General features: G+C 41.4%; 1 protein-coding gene across 1 annotated transcript in view; it reads left to right on the top strand.

The window, feature by feature from the left end:
• The window catches only part of Ism1 (isthmin 1), a 71,811-nt gene that overhangs the window by 30,085 nt on the left and 20,621 nt on the right, over positions 1 to 21,105 (top strand). The window contains exon 2 of the mRNA XM_076848955.2: positions 13,407 to 13,646. Within this exon, the coding sequence (XP_076705070.1) occupies positions 13,407 to 13,646 (240 nt within the window). The remainder of the gene's footprint in view (positions 1 to 13,406; positions 13,647 to 21,105) is intronic.

Here is a 21,105-nt window from a genome sequence, read left to right as displayed (position 1 = left end):
AGTGGGTGATTGCTCAGAGGCTCTCCCCAAGCTGGACTGCATTCCTTGGAGTTCATTTGCTATTTACCTGACCACATTTTAGCAGGATAAAATGCACCAACTATCTGGGAGCCCTTCCTTTCTTATATTACATTTTCTTTTACTAACGTGATCCTTGGAAGAACAATGCCTTACTGCTTCTAGCAGCCTGTTCCTAATTCCTCATCTTCTCCTGGTTTAAGCAGAGCCATCCTACTCCCTCCCATCCTCTCCCCTCCCCTCCCATCCCATCCATTCATTCAAAGGATATTTAGTGGAGTTCAGATTTGGGGGTAGGAGGTAAAACTTCAATTATAAGAAGGAAAGATTACTTGTTATTCCTGTAAAACCACAGAGGGCAACCAGGAAGTGCCACTGAAGCAGAGAGGGCTACAGCTCAGACTTGGAGTTAGTAATCCTGTATTCTGTGTCTTTTTCCTCCCCAGTGATCTCCTGGTTTATACACAGAGTATAAAAAAGTAGGAACTTGAATCTCAAAACCCAATTTTCCCTGCTCCTGCCAAGCAGGTCTGGTATGATTAGACTCAGGACTAGTTGCATTTTAACGGGAGATCATAGAGGCGAAAATGGCTTTAAAACTAAAATGACTAAAGCACTGAGCATCCCCTAAATCCTGAAGGTGGGCCAACCAGTGATCTAGCCCTTTCTCTGCATTCTTACCACCATATTTACTCTGGGGCTATTGGAAGTGGGTTCTTACTCTCCATAATTTCCATCAACACAGAATGCCTTCTGGGGTGTTTGCTAGTCAGGATTCTGTCTTCAGCTCCCTGGAGTTCACATGATCCAAGGTCCTGTGAAGTAAGATTCTAAACTTCAGTTTTCTCATCTGTAGAGTGGAGTTGATGGTAATTGTATCCTTCTGGTGGGGATCTTTGGGGAAATTGGCTGGAATGGTGCAAAAAAGTGTTTAGACAAGGTGGGTAATTCCTCTTCTGTTTTCTTTTGTGGTTTTGGTAGTTATGTAAGTTCTGTGCAGAGGTAACTTTCATGTAGAGGGGGACATAGATCATATGTGTAAAGCTACATTGGGGGGCGGGGGATGGGAAATTCAAGGTGGCTTCAAACTCTCTTATTGTAGACAACACCTCCAGGGAGGTGAAGGGAACAAGGGCCTTGGAATCGGTTTACCAATGAGGAGCCACTCAGCCTCAATTTCCTCTGTGGATTTGGAATTCTCATGTCTATATCAAATGGATGTTGTGAAGATCAGATTTAACATATGTGTCCTATTTTCCAAAAAATCTTCTGTTTGTTTCTGTAGGTCCATTTTTTTTTTTTTTACCCTTCTTCATTCTAATCTTTTCCTTGGGTACCTAGTATACATGCATTACATCAATAGAATTCCTTGATTTCTGGTTTCTGATTGGGTTTGGCCAGTATTATACATGGCAGGGGAAGAGAAGAAGAGGAGAGGGAGGTTGCAGGATTTGGTAAATCCCCTATTTCCCCTTCCCACCCCTTATGTACACATACAACTCTTGCTTTCCTTTGGATAACAGTGTCCTTTCTCTTTCCTTGCAGCTTCGGGTCTGGGGATGTAAGGTCTCCCTGATCTCACTGCCCTAGGTACTGAAGCATGCTTGGTAGTTTCCAGTTACTTTCCCCCAAAATGTGTAAATCGTTCCTTTATTAAACTTTCTTCATTTACCAAGTTTAAAAATACCATGCATTTCCTCCTTTACCTCACACTGATATATCCTAATACAGTGATGTTTATACTGGGGAGAACAGTAAACATGTAAACATGGTCTGTATTTAAAATGCTACCCCTAATGATTGCCTCCTAAAAGACAACCTCTAAAAAGCTCTTCTTGTGAACTTCAGCTAATTGAAGAATTATTCTTGGTGAGAAAAAAAAATGGGAGATGCTTTGTTTCTCTAGGATGAGAGTAGGAAACTGTATAGGGGCAGGGAGGTTGAAAGTAGGTTGGGCACCCCTCACGGTTGACCCTCTACTCTCCTCTTGGGTCTCTGCATGAGAGGTGACACCCAAGGAAAGTCCTGCTCACAAGGCATGATCCACCAGTCTTATTTCAGCTTGTTAGTGTCTTAGACCAGAAATCAGAAAGGAATCATAAGATGAAAAAACATAGGATGGAGATGTAAAAGAGCCAATAGATAGTGAGTTTGGGGGTCAATACTAGGAGTCTGGGTAATTTAACTTCCTTGTATTGAAAATTTTCACCACCTAAGAATGCCCCATTTCTACCTTGCATTTTATATGTGTTTGAGTATTCCTTAGCTTTCCCTCTGGAATCTGAACTCACTGAAGACAAAAATCTATCCAAATACAGTTTTCATAATCTTAAAAACATGAGTCTCATACCAATATAGAATAAACACATGTCAAAGATTTATCCAATTTATGATGAAACTAAGAAGACACTAATGCCAGTTCAAAGCATTTGAAGATCATTTATTTATAAAGTTAGTTGGGAAAATCTTGATGAAGTAAATTTTTAGACATAAACAAAATTGGTTAATGTCCCAAAGGGCCATAACACAGTAAGCTTTGAGTTATTATTTCTATCAGGCTGAAAACATTTGCATTTCTACAAGCTAGCATGTAACTTTTAAGATTGGCCCTAATTAATAGTAAATAACAAAACAAACAAAGATGCATTCTCCTAGAGAATTAATGAATCTTGGACAATCCTGTCATACTGTGTCCCAGTATGAACTGATAAGCTTGTAGACATCTTTTTGCTGTTATTTCCAAGATGTGGATAATTTGGCTTAGCAAGCCATATGCTATTGAAATTATCTGATCCTGGTACCTGTACATAACAGATATCCAAGAAGTGTTTGTTGACCGAATCCATGAAGAGAACAAACATCCCAACTAGAGAAAGCTAAGTCAAGGGCCCACAATTACATTGGCTGCCAATTCTCCAAGCAAGGATCAAACCATTTCCCTGGAGGGGAACAGAACTGCAGTGTAAATAAGAACAATCTGGATAGGCAGGTGGGAGAGAGACCCAGTCCTGGTGGCTTATAGCTTTCTCTTTACCTTAGGCCATATTTGATCTGTGATAGCTCTATAATTGTTTATGGTGTCAGTAGGGGTTCCCCAATAAATGAGCATTACTAGTTTCTGGCAGTCCACAGAGCTGTACAGGTGCATCATGAAAGTGCAAGGGAGAACTGTTAAGTATTAGCTCTAAATCTTTGAAAAACTGGCAATGGAGCTATTAACACAGAATCACATGTAAATTAAGGAAGTAACAGGCAGGGGGTTGGAATTTTCCAAGATATTTAACCTAGTTTTGAGTGAGCAGGTAGGATAAGAAAAGGGGAAGGTGTTCTATTCATTGAAGATAGTATCTGCATTTTATATATTTAGAACCATCAGATTTTTGGTTTTCCACTCTAGAGTTTGTTCAGTATTTGGAATAAGACTTTTTAAAAATATTGTTGTGGCATGATTTCTCTAGAACAAGTATCTCTTGAGGACTTCACTCCCAGAATTTCAGAACTGAATAGACTGAGAGATTTTCTACATTTCCCATCCTATCTTACCATGAACATTTTATAGAAGAAATAGCTGAGATCCTGTGTCAGTTAGCTTTAGCTGTGTAACACATCACTCTAGATTTATTTATACACAAACATTTATAATTCCTCATGATTCTCTGGCTCAGCTGTGGCTCTTCTTGTCTGGGTTGGCTCAGTTGGAGCTAGATGGCCCAGAAAGATCTCAGTGATTGGCCTTTCGTAGGCTGGTTGGTCTGGGATGGATGGATTCTGCTGCACGTATCTCTCACCATTTAACAGGCCAGCTCAAGCTCAAGCTTCTTCACAGGATTCCAAAGAGCAACAAAGATAAGCAAGCTCCAAGGCACAAGCATTTGTTAAGTCTCTCTTCTTTATTGTCCCTTTGGCCACAGTGAGTAGCATGGTCAAGCTCAAAGACTGTGTTAGAGGCAACTACCCAAGACACAGATTTTTAGAGAGACAGACTTTGTGGGCATTTTTACATCTATCATAGATGCAAAGGTACAGTAACTTACCAAAACTAGATAAAGGCAATGATGGGACCCAAACCCCGGCCTCATGACTCCTGATCCTGTCCCCTTCGTGGTACCAGGAGCCCATTTCTAGGATTCCAAGGTTAGGATCATTTTCCTTTTCAAACCTATTTTAGAGGTACTTGGAACAGAGAGCTTTGACGTTAGGTGTTAAGAGAATGCATCTCCTTAATTTGAATGAAAACTAGCAAAAGCTTCCCAAGTCACTCCTACCCCAGGCCTCGGCCTCTGAACTCTGCCATCCCATGTTTTTGAACTTGTCTTCTAGGGTCTTTCTTCCAATAACAGAACACCATCCTTGACCTGGCTTTGGGTCCCTTTCAGTCAACATGGGGAGATACAGAATCACTGCAAGGAATATCATCTTCCAGCTTTCCTTGTCCTGCTGGACACCCTCTCCTGCTCAAGGGAGGACAGTTGAGCCTAATAAGCATACTGATGATTTGGTGCTTCTTCAAACTGGGTCCTGGAAAATGGGTCCCAGATAATCACTACTTTGTTTTCTTTGCCATCAATGGAGAAAGCACAACTTGAAAAATCACCAGTAATCCATACTCATTAAATATTTGCTCAGAGTTTGTCTTCCAGGGAATGCTGAGCGCTAATGTAGCCAAAGAGCAGGGACCGAAGCCCCCTGGTGGCCACCCTTGGCCTATCTGTTATAGCACTTGGCAGATGAGCTCTGGCCTCAAATTCAAAAACCCAGAGACAAAACTTTGCCCTTAACTTCATCCTGAGGTGAGCTGGCCTCACACCCCCAAGGGGTTTATCAAAAATATTCCTTCTGGACCAGGCTACCTTCCTGAAAAGTATTTTGAAAAGTACAGTTTCTTCATCTCCTTACATTTGCAGGGATGTTTCAAATGATGGATTCAAGATTTTTTTTTTTTTTTTTTTTTTTTGGCCAAACTGGCACCACACCCTTGTACTCAACTTCTTACATGTTATCTTAGACTTGAAAGAATAAGCCAAGCTTCATTTTAGTTCATTCCTTAGCTAAACAGGACATAAAAGAAATGTGTCTTGGAAAGTTACCTCTGTTTTCTTTGCTAGCAATGGAGAAAGCACAACTTGAAAAATCACCAGTAATCCACACAGTTTCAAGATCAAAGCAATTTACAGAAGGATTTGAGATGAAGCAGTGAAGTGTTGACTTCCATTTGTCAGCCAGTCCCAAGAGGCTTCATTAGGAAAGATGCACAGGGATGGATGGCCCCCTCCCCCACAGAGTCAGCTCCCTTGCCCAAGTGCAATGAGCTTCTAAGGCATCGCCTGAGATCATAAGTAAGGTCACTCCCATGCCCTAAAGTAAACATCATCATGATACATTCTGCCACCATAATGAGAGATTCCCCAGCTATTAGTCAGACCTTCAACAGAAGGCTCCTTGGTTCCCACCCAGAACTGCAATACTCCAGCATTCTTGAAACATGATGATCCTCTGTCTATCCCCAAGGTTTTGTCTTTGGTATCCCCAAATGAAGATTGAAACATATGCCTGGCCATTTCCTCTCTGCCCTGATCCTAAAGGACATTGCATTTTTGTGCTTGTTGTAAAATAGAACTATGGATATCTACTCTGTTCTAACTGCCTGAGGGAGAGGGATTACTACTACACACAGGTGTATTACACAAGAGCAGAAGGTGGCCAACTGTGCCATCCACATATTCACAATGCACATTTTCTCCCCAATGGATTCTGGTTACCTCTTTCCAGTACTTCACAGGAAAACCTCTGCCATTCTCTGCTGCCATTGCTAAAGTATAGATCTCCATCTCATCCTCCTGAGAGCTAAGAAGCGTGCCCCTTGAGAAACATGTTAAGATCTGAAGCCCATCTTATTCATTCTCCTGCTTTTCTCTTCCTATGTAAAGATAATCAGCGTGCCCTTTATTCTTTTATCTCTCCAAATGAGGAAACTTTTGCTCTCCCCTTTGAAATCCTACCAGTGGCATTCTTGAATTTATTTTTAGACGTGTGGAGTTTTCCAGACAAAATCGATGCCCAGCACAGATAAAACCCTCAGTATGTTTATGGTGGGTAGAAGAAAACCAAGTGTTTTAATGTGGAAGGAGCACAGCCATATGCCGGGTGCAGTATGGCTTCCTTTAATCTGGAAAAAGGAAACAAGCATTGTCGATAATAATATGCAGATGTCCAGCTCCAAATGAGGACATATTGCTAATTAGCTATATTGTTAGTATGTTTTAAGGGGAGAGACTGTAGTGACGTTAATTATAATCTCTGCTGTTTGTTGTTCAAAGTCTATGAGACCAAATGCATTGCTAATAATATCTTCTTTAATATCTTCAATAGAAGATTCCTGGATTTTTTTTTCTTTTAGAATCCCACATAAAAGCCACATTAGGGGTAATGAAGCCTGTAGCCTGAGCCTAATTAAAACAAAATCTAACAAGGCCCATAGCCATCATTATCATCAACTAGTACTTATTGGGTGCCCCCTAAGCTTGTGGAATTGGGGAGTGTGTGGGATTTGGAGACTGCAGATATGGCCTGTTCTTTGCCCTCCGGGAATTTGCCATCCAGTCTGCCTCCAAGAAGTCTGCCTGGTTGTGTTAATCTGGGAATAGTTACCACCGCCTTAAAAAGAAAAAGCACTAAGATTGTGATAGACAGCCACAATTTGTTACTAGTTTGTGACTCTTCTGGAGGCTTTGGAAGAGGTCAAACCAGCTCTGTTTTTCACATGCCAGCCTTTAGTTGGTCTTTACAGAATAGACAGGTGGCTATTTGTAGGCCAGAACAACAATGCTTAGCACATTTTTTCCACAAGTGGATCCATCGCCCATTTCCACACCTTGAACTTCCCCCTCCAGACAATCATCCTAATTCGTCCTGTAGCTCAGTTATTCAAAGAACCCCATTCCTTCTCTCCCTTGTATTCACTTGCCTGGGCCAAATGACCAGCTGCAAGACTGGCCATTCTGACCACTCTAACTCTTGAAGTGGTTGTGGTAATCCACCTTGGTTACAAGGGCAGCCAAAATGAGCAGCTGTACCCTTGCAGTGGTTGGAGGCAGTGGTTGTACATCTTAGACCAGAGGTGTATTCAGCATGAAGCACAGATTATAAAAGCATCTGGATTTATCATCTTAGAAATGGCATGTCTCAGTTCATCTCAGCAGAGCTCTTCCAGGGATATTCAGGGCTAGGTGATGAGAACAAAGAAGGAAAGAGAAGATCCTTGCACCATACAGCTTCAGCAAGCTTCCAAATGTTCTGTAGGATGCCACCAGGGAAGTGGTGGTATAGTGGAAAATTCACAACACGGTATGACAGGAAGCTCACAGACCAAAGGCTGGTGGGCAGAGACCTCTGGATGTTAGACCTGACATTTATATCATTTACTCAATTATTTTATAACAAGAACACAGAGTGGCTGTGACCATCATACCAACCCCATTGCAGTTCTAAAGTTCCTTTGGTTTTACAAACCAGGTTGTCAGGTCTTAGAAGTCCTTTGTAGGATTGCAATCATCCTGACCCACCTCCCTGGTTCTCTTCACCTGATCCACCTGCTTAACTTTTACTTGCCTTTTTGTTTCAGCTCAGACTTACTTAGTTCATTCATTACTTCCTCAAGAAAATTTTTTTTTTCTTTCTTTTTAATATCAGGTTTTCAAAGTAGGGAAGTTTATAATACCTACCTCAAATAGTGTCAATAGCTTTTCTGTTTTTTTTTTTTCTCTTTTCTAAGCATCATCATAAGCTCCTGGATTTTCACAGAGTCAATGTCAATGTACATCATTCAATTTTTTTAAGTGCCCAAATCATCTAATCTTTGAGCAATGAGGGCCATTCGAGTTGGTTCTTTTGAGAGGACCTTGTCACTTATTGAAAACTTCTTTGCTCTCTGTCACAGAGAGGTATCCCAAATTCATCTGTACCTTTCCTGCCTAAGCACTGAACTTAACCATTTGTTCAAGAATCTTTTAGTGAGGACAACCCCTTGAAACTTACTGATAGTGCTTTAGGACAGTTCAAAGGAAATATTACATTACACAGTGAGCAGTAGATTTGAGGGAAGTAATGTGTTAATATTGAAATGGTGAAAAGATTTTGTAAATATATGCATAGATTTAGAATAAGATATTAGGAAAGTTAGCCCCAGAGCACAGCATCTGTAGCCTGGCTGCCACTGTGACGTTCATCATCATGTTTCATCAAATGCCTTCTGGTACTTCTGTCAGTAGGGGATTGAGTCCAATTGCAAGTCAGAAAATTCAACAAATAGTCAATTAAGCTAAACAAGGGTTTCATATTTTTAATTATTGTTTTTATTGACACATAATATGTTGCATCTTTATGGGGTGCAGTAGGTAATACATGTATAAATGTGTAATGATCAAACCAAGATAATCAGTATTTTCATCTCTCCAAATGTTTGTCATTTCTATGTTTTAGAAATCTTTGGACTCTTCTAGTTGTTGTGAGATATACCATAAATTGTTGAAGACTATAGTTACCCTACTATGCAATGGAATACCACAATTACTTACCCCCCCCCCCATGTAACTACATTTCAATACTCTCTGTGTCCCTTTTTTCCTACCCTTTCTCAGTCTCTAGTGACCACATTCTAATCTCTTCTTCATTGAAATAATTTTTTTAACTTCCACAAATGAGTGTATGTGTTTGTTTTTCTATATTTAGTTTATTTCACTTAATGTGATGTCCTCCAATTCCATCCATATTGCCACAAATGACAGGAGTTAATTTTGTGTGTGTGTGTGTGTGTGTGTGTGTGTGTGGTGCTGAGAACTGAACCCAGGGCCTTGTGTATGTGAAGCAAGCACTCTACCAACTGAGCTTTGTCCCCAGAACTAGGAGTGAATTTTTTTAGTGGTTGCATATTCAACCATGGTAAACAAAACAGCCTGGCACTAAAAATCAATGCATAAACCAATAGACTAGAATAGAGAATTTCACCATTTATTGATTATCAGAGCTCTAAAATTAGAATCACAATCAGGAGCATTAGGAATGATGCTACAGCACTGTAAATGTTAGCAATAGTGTTAATGATGATGGTAAAAGACACTCAGGTCACCACTCTAGGTTGGATATCACAGCTCCATCATGCTATCAGCAACCTGGCTCCATTCATCTTTATAAGCAACCATATTTAAATATGGATTTCATCTGCATGTCTGCCAGCTGCCCCATTTCACTTCAAGTTCTGTGTCCTCACTTCTGACCAGAAAAGGTAGAAGAAAGAAAGGCAGAAGGCAAAACTGAATCTCCCTCCTTTTCAGCAGTTTGAGCCAACCTGTTCTACTTACCCCTCCATGAGCAGAAGTATGTAACTGGTCACCCCCAGCTGCAATGAATGCTAGGAAATACAGCTTTACCTAGCTATATTCCCTTCTGAAATAGTGAATTTTTTTTTAAGGGTAGGCAATTGCAATGTCTGCCACAATACTGCTACCAGAGGCAAAATACTAGGTTGCCAGAGCACAGAGTTTTTATGAGTATTGCTATTTTTGGTGATAATAAGTTGTAAAATAATGAAGGAGTAGGGGCTGTGCACAGTTAGGAAGCATCACGCAGTAGCTGGATAATCTGACTGACCTAGATCTCTTGCCTCAGTAGCTGAACAGTACTTGTGCATAAACCATGTAAACCAAGTCACTCTGTTTCTCTTTTCATTGGGAGTTGCAGTTCTAAAATTGGCATCCTAAGAGGGAATATTGCTACTGGTGCTGTGCTGTAGCACCACCAATGTGAATGCACAGACTAAAGATCAACTCAAGGACAATATTGTGGGGAAAGACATATTTTCCCAAACTGTGCAAGCCTCCTTAATGTCACAGGCAAAACGAATCCTGTGGTATCTCAGAAAGAACGGTGTTGTCTCTTTACAAAAATTCCCAGACATCCCTGATCTCTCATCTTCAGAGCAGAGTGTTTGCTTGTCTAAATAAAACACACACTATTTAAATTGTTGCTTTGAGACCCACACTTTCTGAGAATGTTTATGCTACTAGAATAATTTTAAGTAGGGTCCTCAGTGAGTGAGCTTGGTGACAGCCAGAATGACGGAGTCATGTCCTCAATCAGGACCTCTGAGGGAAACTCTGCACGGCACATGTACAGCATGTCATTTTGAGAAAAGTTGAAAAAGACCTTTTCCTGCATTGTTAGCAGATCTTGTCTCTCATCTCTGACCCCCAGATTTAACATCTAGATTACCCAAATAATTTGAATAACATGGAGTTTCAATTTATAGGGCCCATTCTTAGATACCCTTCCCCGTCCTGGAGCTCCTAGCTTCTCAGTGCCATCCAGGGTTTTGAGGCATGGTGTTTCGGGGAACCAAGGTCTCCAGTGGAACTGTTTTAGGAAGAATAATTCAGATATTCAAAGATCATGATGAGCATTGCTTTTATGATTTACCATCTTCCAAATAGTTTTCAAACTCTGAGCTGGTGTCTGGTGTCAGGGTTGTTGGGACATATGGATCAATGCCACAATTGTGTGCAAAACTCAAGCCAAAACACACTTGAGTCCCAGTCCTCAAACTATTCCCGGCAGAGGCACTTGTGGCCTGACTTGCCCAGCCAGTGGCCCAGGCTCTACACTTCTCTTTTATTGTGTGGACACAACCTAACCCAGCCCAGTTAGCTTGAACTCCTGCTGGGAGGGAGGGTACAGGAAGGTCATTATCTGCTCTGCTTTACATGAAGAGACATTGAAGGAGTCTGTTTGGTCTAAGGCTAAGCTAGATCCCTGTGCTGGTAGATTTCCTATCAGGAAAAATTTTAAAAACCAGGTCAAGTGATCAATCAAACTCTTGTGTGTGTGTGTGTGTGTGTGTGTGTGTGTGTGTGTGTGTGTGTGTTTGGTTTGTTGTTTTTGTTTTGGGTGTGTGTTGGTTTTGTACTGGGGATTGAACCCAGGGGCTTTCACATGCCATCCAGGAATTCTACCACTGAGCTTCATCCCCAGCCCTTTTCATTTTATTTTTGAGACAGGGTCTCCTCATGTTGCCCAGCCTGGACTCAATTTTGCATCCTCCTGTCTTTTATCAGACATCAGCAAAATGTTAAACAGCAGCAAAAATACATTTCCTACCTCTTCTTCTAAAATGTAGAAAGAATACTTCATTAAAGGGAAGAAGAAAGAAGCACACCATTTTTAACCCTATGAAGAGTGTGTCTTGGTGCAAAGAAGTTAGGGCTTGATTTGCACAGATCCTGAAAGGAACTGAATAACACACTGGGCCCTTTCTGTGACTTATATTCCTGAATTCTGAGCACAAATTCTCCAGGAGAATTCAACTGTCCTCCCTAACACCACTCAGGAAGTTTTAGGTGGGGTGTCCAGGGATAAGAGGAAGACAATTCAGAAACTAATTGCATTCTGTTATGTTCCCTTTGGAGTGTGATCAAGAGCTCTTATGCTGGGGAAATGTTCTGCATGCTTTTCTCTCTCTCTCTCTCTCTCTCTCTCTCTCTCTCTCTCTCTCTCCCTCCCCCACCCACCCACTTCTTCCCACCACCCCCAGCCCCCACTTGTTCTCTGTGTGTTGGACTCCATCAAAGAATAATAGATCTGGTCTCTGTTGCATTGAGCAATGCCTCAGGATGCCAGGGCAACTCCCTCTACAGGGATGCGCCAAGAGAGAAAAACCACGGTGACTGGAAAGGTGAACAAAGACACGGCCCCTGGCCACATCTGAGTGAAAAGAAAGGGCAAGTGAAAACACGAAGAGCACCCAGCTTCCCCCTCCATTACTCCTTGTCTTACAGAGGAGGCAGACCTGCTGTCTGAGTCCTCCACTTGGCCTCTTCCAACATTCACAAAGGTGGTCTTTGTATGTTTCTTTCTGGGGTTGTTCTTGACCTTGGTACTCCGAGTCGTGAGTGTTTTGATACCAGATGTAACCCCTTTGGCTGGGTTACAGGCTCTGCGGTGGGGGGGCAGGGAGTGCGTGTGGAGACAGTGTGCTGAAATATAACTCCCAGACCCCAAAACATGCCCAAGAATAACAAGAACATTAACCACTGACCCAAACCCTGGTGAAATTCTATCTTCATATCTCCTTCTACCAGTAAACATGAAAATGCTGCCATCCCTGAAGGCATAGAGGAAGCCTCCAAAGAGAGGTCCAGGGAGAGCGAGGAAGAGGAGAAGGGCTGGTTTGGGAAAGGAGTCCAACAACTTTCTATGCGCTCCAATCACTAGGAAAAAATGGTCCCCCGGTGGCAAGTAAATAGTGACATTTTTCACTAGCTGGGAAAAGAAGTGGACTTGCCCTTTCCAGGATGAAGCCATCCCATTTCAGAATGCCTTTTGGTCCCCTTTACTTTGGCTCCCAACACTTCTCTATCCTCATCTTTAGATGGTTCTTCAGCCACTTCCCTGTACCCAGCCCCGTTGGCTTCTGTTCTTCAAATTAGCCAAGTGACTTCTGCCAGAGAAGGATTATCTTCTTTGCTGTTTCCTTTACTAAAATGTCTTCCCCCCAGATCATGGCAGGGTGCTTCCATCTCGTGTTCAGATCTTGGTCTTAATTGTCAGCTTCTCAGAGAGGGTTTTTCCCCTGGCCACCTAGTCAATGTTTTCTCTGTCATCTTGTCTTTCTTTTATTTGTGGAAGTCTCTGATCTGATCTTATTTATGTATCTGTGTGTTTATGGTTTCTTTCCCTCAATTATATGTGTATTTTAAATGAATAGGCCCCAAGTCTATCTTGTTCATTGCTGTATCTCCTCTGCTTTGCATGTAGTTGGCGTTTGTTGATTGGATAGAGGGATAGATAGATAGGTGTAGATGGATACATGGATGGATATGGATGGATGGATGGTTGAAGGGATGAACACAGATGGATAGATGAATGGATGGGTGGACAAATGGATAAATGGGTATAATAATTTGGTTTAAGTCTTTCATCCAGTTTGGTCAAATCTTTTATTTCATGGCTCACAACAAAGAAACCAAACTGGATGCTAGTACTTAAACTCAAGCCAGGGCAGTTAATCTATTGAAGGTGTGAAAAAGAAACTATAATTTGGTTCCAGTTTTAAAGGAGCACTTATTTTTCCTTCAAAATAATACTTTTGTTTTCATGTATTTTGGTGCTTAGTAAATAGTTAACCCTCAGAAAATTCCCAAGTAGCAGACTGGGAGAAATTTCCTGATGCTTTGGCTTTTTAAACTCAGTGGGATAGTAAAATGAGTTAGAAATACTATTCTGGCTTAATTCCAGCCCCTGAATTGTCCTTGCTCCTGAATTTAATGGACTGTTAAGAGTGGTATTTTTAATCAGGTGCCTCCTAATTAGTTGTTTGTTTGCTTGTTTTTTTATTTCAGAATAACCTCAACGTGGCAAGTGACTCCACATCAGAAACCAACTTTGCTCTCTCCAAAGAAGCACCAGGGGACCCTCTGGAGCACCAGGCTGCACATCAGCCCTTTCCCAGACAGCGGTTCCCACAAGAGACTGGGCACCCTTCACTGCAAAGAGATGGCCCCAGATCCTTTCTCCTTGATCTACCAAACTTTCCGGATCTTTCCAAAGCTGATATCAATGGGCAGAATCCAAATATCCAGGTAATTCTTGGCAGCTGGAAGGTGGAAGAAAATCAAACAGTCCATCTTTTGTTTCCTGATCTGACTCCAGTGGAAACTGCTGCCTTACCTCAATTTTCTTCTTAACCACTCCTGCCTGTGATAATGTTATCTCCCTAAGAACACTGTTGATTTTCTTCTCTGCAAAACCCTTCATTGTGAGATACACCATTATTTTATGAACCAACACCTGCCAAAAAAAATTGTCAAAGTCTGACATAACAAGGACTATAAGACACGTTCTGATTTCTGAGGCATGAAGTATCAAAAAGACAAAACAGAGCAGTACACCCTAAAATTGATGAAAAGTGGTAGCTGTAGGAAAGAACTAGCGTAGCTTGTGAATAGACTGGGCAAACAGTTTGGTAGCATTCAGGACAGCACTTCCTTTTGGTGCCTTTCTAGCATGAGGAACTCCTTCAAGAGGGAACAACCTCCGGGTGCTCTACTGTGTAAATAACTGATTTAAAAAAAACAACTTAAAAAATGAGAGGAAGGAAGATGAGAATGGAAGTTCCTAAGAGAAATATAAATATGTTCCACTATGATTGGATGAAATAGGGAGAAGTGGTGGTAAGAGAAAGAAAGGGTTTCTGGGATTGAAAATAAGAATACTCATCTACACTGAAATAGTCTAGTATCCTTTGCAAAGCAAATGGTGATCTGATCTGACCCTCCAGACACCCTCAAGAAAGAAACAAAAGCGAATCTCATTTTTCCAACACTATAAGTAACGCAATAGACCCAGGAAATGACTATTTGGTTTACCACAGTTACATAGGTACTAAATAGTAGTTGTCAGGCCAAAATCCAGGCCCTCAAGAATATTTACCCCACTAATCCATGTTTCAGAGACAAACTCCTGTGTTTTTAATGTTACTTGTACCTCCCTCTATTTATTCCCCAATATGGGGTCCGCAGATGGCTGAGGGAAGCCACCCCCTAGGCAGTCTAGCCCCTACTTTTTTTCTGTCCTATCCTAATACGCCTGCTTTCATTATTTTAAGCTTTTTTTTTTTTTTTTTACTGATTCTTTTCATTTATATAGGAACAGCTTTTCCTCTGCACCAAATGCCAATTGGCTTATATGACTAAAAGTTCACAAACTTGAAATCAGAGCAATTGATCTTTAATGAAGTTATCGTTCTCTCTCCCTTTCTCTCCTCCCCCTTCAACATTCTTTGTATGATACAGTTTTAAACCAGTTTCCTTGAACAAAGTTGTTCTGCTCATAAACACCGGTGTCGTGGTGGCTGATGAATGTCACTGAGAGCACAACTTCATTAGAATACATCAACCAGCCCCTGCTGGGTATAAAACATAGTATCAGGTTATGGGAAATTAAGAAATTCAAGTCCTGTTCTTTTCACGAAATGACATAGGTGTCAACATCCCAGCTACCACGTAAGACAGTGCCAGAAGGATCATGAAAACAGAGCAGGAAAAAGCACAATGTTCCAAGGGGGACAGATGAGAAGAAGCAGGGAAGGGCTCTGGATGCTGGACAAGTGAAAAATGACTTAGAGGTCACCGTTTGACAACCTATGCAGAAGAAAGACTGCCTGTCCTGATTAATATTTTTGATGAGTCTTATAATTAAATAACTGGAAAAATGAGGCTTTTGCTACAGTGATCCTTCTCTGGGAAATTGCCACATGGCTTTCTGGTAAAGAATAATGGATCCACTTGGGGGAGGTATAGATTCATCCAAATAAAATAAATAAATAAAGCATAGGCATCTTCATACTGTTGCTCCCTATCATGGCTTCCCCTATAGGAGGTAACTTTTCATTATTTATAGATTTTATGCTTCCAGGACCAAATAGCCCTCACCCCAAGAATGCTTAGACCACACCCAAAACAATCTTAAGCTTCTTATGGGTAGCATTTTGCTAGAGGTAGAAATGTCACTATGGGGCTGGATGCTAAAAACTGAGCTATGAGAGTAATAGGTTTTTAAAAATTATTAATGTCGAGTTACAGGAAATGCCTAGACACATGGAGAATGGAAGGCTGCAGGCTTTTCAACTCTTCCCTTACCCCAAAGTTATTGGGTACCTGTGCTCTAGTTATGAACTCAGTTTGGAGGCAGAAGAACTCTTATCCTTTTTCTTTCTCCCAGATAAATGCATCAATGTGAAAATGCCTATCCCCTCTCCAGACCCCACTTGGCCCTTTTAAAAATATTTACTAAGTGTTAAGGAAGAATAGTGGGAAAAAAAAAGAAAGTGGGCAACCTCATGGTTGCTACTGATAGATTTGTACATGGGCTAGTAGAGCAACCGAGATTGTAATTCATCATTCATTGTACAAAGCTGTGTCATTTAGCAGATGAGAAGTAAGGAACCCTTTGGAATAGTTCTGTCCAGCTTTCCTGAAGGAAGAGGGAGCTGCCTGGAGTTGCTGGGTGTGAAAAGAGTGAGGCATGGGGACAGAAAATAAATGTAGGATGAATTATGAGAAGGCCACACTGGGCCATGGATACTCACAGCGTGGGGTTCTATCTGGCAAAGCCTCTTGGATTTTTATAAGATGCAGCTTCGGGTTGGGGTTCTAATTCAGTGGTCGAGTGCTTGCCTAACCTCCATGAGCACCAGCACTGCAAAAATAACAAACAAATAAATAAATAAAATAAAATGCAGCATCTCCCTGTGCTGTCACAAAAAAAATATGGTTACAAGTAGAAATCATTCGCCTTCATATCTTCTGAGACTCCAAGCCATCTACTTATGTAGACTTATAAGGTAAAAAGTCATAATTGATGCTTTGTTTTCACTTTGTCTTATCCAATCCCAGCATAGGAAGAATTTTACCTCTAGGCACTTCCAAGAGAGGTGCTTTGGAGCATAGGGTGGAGAAAGAGGAACAGGGCTGCTCTTAGGAGGTCTCCATAATTTTTGGAGGTACCTTTTGAATATCAAAGACTACCATAATTCCCAAGAGTAAAGGTTTCACCAGAGCTCCAAATACCAGCGTTATCAACAGGATGGATTTGAAATGATTGCAGTCCCAATGTACATACTATCCAAGAAGTCTCGGCTGATACCACTTTTTTTTGCATACTGCCAGTTGGGTTTTCCATTTCCGCTTTAGACAACCCCTGCATCTGCGAACATTCTTCAGGCAATACAGGTATTACAGGTGACCAGTGTTTTATGGATCTGATGACTTGTTGGCCCTAAGTAACACTGAACTGTGCTAGCTAGTGTTGAGACAAAGAAAGAATGAAGCAGCTGCTACCCCTTGGAGCCAGTCCTACGCCTGCGTGTAAGAGTTTGTGTGTGTGCACGCACAAGCGACTGCAGTCCCATGCACCATTGCACTTGAGTAAACCAGTTCCCTGGTGGTCCTTTAAAACATGAGGTGCTTTCTAAAAGAGGGTGATGGTTTCTGTGTTGGCAGCCCTTACCCCTTTCTTCGAGGACTGCTCTTTGGTTGCAGTCCACTGGTTTGACACAGGGCCAATTCAGCCAAGCAGACAGCCCTGCTGTCATCAAAGCATTTTCTCTCCCTGGGTAGTGGAGTGAAGACAGGTGAGGGGCACACCAGTGGGTGGGCTTCCTCTGCCAGGGCCTCTGGCCTCATCTGCTCCCTCCGTTGGCAACCTGCCTCTGCCCCTGCCCCACCTAGTTATCCCTAGCTGGAGCCAAGGAGCTGAACAGGAATTCAATACCCCTCTCTCTGAACCCCACCACCACTCCAAGCTCTGTAATTGTTTCCCACACTCCAGGACCAGGTCTTCCATCCCTCCCAGGAAAACAGCATTCACCTTTCCCAAGTGACTTTGCCGCAAAGGGCCGAGTTGCTCAGGCCTCTTGACTTTTAGTGTGGGGAATCTTTATAAAAGCTCCAACATCTGCTTCTGGGGAGGATTTTTAACCCCTATAAGTCAGGGAGCTTCTATCTTAAGTAAATCGGATTCTCTTATTGTAAGCCTAGCTTCAGGCTATGGAAGTGAGTGGGGGAAACTAAAATAGGGGAAAAATGACATCAAACTCCTGAAATGAATTTCATCTCCATGTTAAATTTAAAACAATACAAGAAGTTGGGTTTTGTTAAAAAAAAAAAAAAAATTTCAGGAAACAAAGTAAATCCCCCAGGACAAATTAGACTTGAACTTTAGTGTCTTTGGCTGAATATTTGGTTTTCAGCTGATGGTCAGATAGCAAAGACAAAAATCTCAAAAATAAACTCATTATTATGCTTGCTGCACAATTCATTACTACAGTAGCTATTTACCACCAATGATTTCTCTTTTCTGGATCAAACCCAGGTTAGTATTCATTTCAGCCAATATCCTTATTTCTTTTCTTCCATTGAGAGGGTTTTTGTGTGTGTGTGTGTGTGTGTGTGTGTGTGTGTGTGTTTGGTTGTTGCACAGTTTTATTTACATGGTCTTAGGCCTCTTAGTGTCATAAGATCCAATTGGAAGAGTTGGCCAGGGCTACAAATGTCATCCATGCTCCTACTTCTGATTCTCTCTCCTCCTTTCTCTCCAAATACTTTTGGGATGGTGGAGCTGGCTGAATAAAACTCAAGAAATGTCTGAGTCAAAGATACTGACCCACACAACCATGGGAAAAGCCTATTCTGTTCAGATTCTCATGGAGAGTTGCCATCGATAGCGTGAATTATGGAGTCTGACTGACCTGCTTTGGGGATCTGCACTACCATTTAGTAAGCCAGACTGGGGCTCTGTAACTTTCTGCAGGTTCCTTCACCTATCTGTGCTTCTATTCCCTTGTCTATAAAATTGAAATATGAATACCTATGAATACCTCTGTAGTGTAAAACTACACTTAAGTATGGTTATCTTTGAGGATTACATCAGATCATCCATATAAAGCACTTAGCTCAGGGCTTTGTACCTGGTAAACGCTCTTTCCCTGAGAAATCTGAATTCTCCAAGCAGTTTCTGTGCCTGGAAATTAGATCTAAATTGCATAAAACAGGCAATAATGTCTGGGTAAGCATGCTGCTACAGATCTCAAAGCACTGATCACAACTGTCTGAGGGTGCCACAGTGGTCTTTAGAGCATCTGTGGGTTTGAGACAAGAGGATTAAAATCTTCCTGGTTCATTTCATGATCAAGGAATGAAGGCTAGCATAATCCTTTGCTGCAGAGATGCCCCTGGATGCTCTGTATTCACATGGAAATTGTTTTTCTTTGTGGAAAATACTGATGCATCCACCCAATCCTCTCAGCCAACAAGCAAGAAGACTCTTCCAGGTCTTGGATGGCTCTCATGGCTTCTGTAGACTCAGTGGCATCAGTTAGACTGAGAATTGTCTTAGTTTCTCTGTGGAAAGTGTTTTTCAGAGCAAGAGTAAAGAGTCAAACTAAACTCCTTATATTAGGTGTACTGCACCAACTCATTACCATAGTTGCTATTCACAACCATTTCTCAACTCTGGATCAAACTGAGGTTAGTATTCATTTCAACCAATATACTTACTTTTTTTTTCTTCTATTGAGAGAGACTTAAAAACAGTCATGTAAAGAAAGATTTTTTTTTTTCTCCTTGAACAGACATGTTTGCATGGCCATAGGTGCCACAAGATATAATCAGAGAATAGTTTTAACTATCAAAAGAAGAAAAGCTGATCAAAGTGCCTAGGACCTTATCCTCATTTTTCTGATTTTGGATAGAATTCTCCAAACTGGCATTTATTTTGGATTCTCTTTCTTGGAGCTAGGGAGGTTTTGCCAAAAGTTAGACCTGGAGCTTTTGAAAGAGTTTTCTTTCTTTTGCCATTTTGATTGGCGGAGTAGAAAAGTCCAGAAGAAACAAACATACTAAGTTCAATATATGTATTAAGGATCAGAAAGAATAGAGATACATAGAGTCAGCTGGAAAATCTGCCCACTCCATACCTCCAGCTCCTTCACACTGATCGTTTTTTAAGACATCTTTACAAAAGGATTCCTTGATTCTAAAAAACATGCAAGAAGAGTAAGAGCATCAAGGAAGTAAAACTAGTCCCTACCATTTGATAAGTGATTTAGCATGCTCATTGTCTTCTTAATTGGATGCCTATGAAATTTCAGGTTCAATTTAGATTTCTTCTTTTGATATCAGTATGAGGTTTCCACATTGTTAACTGTAGAGAAGGGTGTATCCTAAGATTTGTTTTTTGTTTTGTTTTGTAATTCATTTTGGGCAGTGGCTAGAAATTAAAGGGAAAAAAGAAACCTCTAAGCTGTTGAGATTTAGTCATTGATATAGTTTTTGGAGTAAATTTGTATTTTGCTACTCATTGCCTGGCCAGGCAAGAAATCGATTTTGTTTGGATCTGAGCAGCAATTTGGGGGAAAAAAATCGTATTGACGGTAATAGCCTGAAACATGAAATTGTTTTTATTCCCAGCTTGGAGAAATTGCAGGGCACGTTTTGTTTAAGCAATCCTTTTGACTCCAGTTTGAGTACAAATGGAATACCAAAACTGTTGGGCACATTCCCCCTTATCTCCTACCCAGAGACTGATTTCATTACCATAATTGCAGGTTTGCCTGGCTCTTGGCAGCCTCTCCCCTCCTCCCCTCCACGACCCTTAATAGCCTTGCAGATGATGGTTACTATTCACTCGTTCTGTCTGCAAGCAGTGCACTCAGAGCTGCAAAGGAGAAAGGTTGTGTTCAAAGACGCAGCATTGCTCATCCCTGCCCTGGTCAGTTCTGCATCACCCAGCTATGCATTTCTTCTTCACTGGGTTCCATGTGGGTCCCAGTGACCTTAACTCTCCCCTTGGCCATCCATCCTAGCAAATAGCAATGATACAACAGATGTGATGTTTTCATATTTCTTTATTTTTCTTTTCTGTAATTACTTGAAAAGCTGTGTAATTATTTATAAATATGCAAGGAGTGCCTACAAGACTACAGTAATGGTGGTGGCATGGAATAAAGCTCACGGTGTCTTGTAGACATCCTACAACAGGAATGAAAGTTGCATTTGATTGTCTGCCACCCAAGTATACTCTTAACCTTGTGTCTGGACCTTAAGAATCACAGCCCAGGACCACCACTGGCTGGGTAGCTTCCTTCATATGTCAACGTGAACAGGATTCAAACCTCCGCGTTTCACAAAAGGAAGGGGCTGTTTGTCTCAGGGATGGGCACACCCCAGTGCAATTTGGCAGAGCATCTCAAGAAACCCTTCAGACATTGGGTCAGGGTGAAATTGGGAATGCATCTGCCCAGTGCATCTTGCGCTGATTACTTGAGTCGCATGTTTCTGATTCATTTGTACATAACTCATCCAGTGGGTGTTGCAAGAGCTATGTGATGGCCAAAGGAACCCAATGAGTCTTTTATTATATTTTTAAACAAGTTTCTCTATGTTGATTGTCTCTTGGAGCCAAGAAACTGCATTCTTCCAGCCCCGTGACAGACCTCAAAACTAGGCTCTGTCAATTCAAAGAACAAGTTCTAACCTTAGC

This window comes from Callospermophilus lateralis, chromosome 3, assembly GCF_048772815.1.
Source record: "Callospermophilus lateralis isolate mCalLat2 chromosome 3, mCalLat2.hap1, whole genome shotgun sequence".
NCBI classification, from domain to species: Eukaryota; Metazoa; Chordata; class Mammalia; order Rodentia; family Sciuridae; genus Callospermophilus; species Callospermophilus lateralis.
This window is presented reverse-complemented; position numbering and strand designations above follow the sequence as displayed.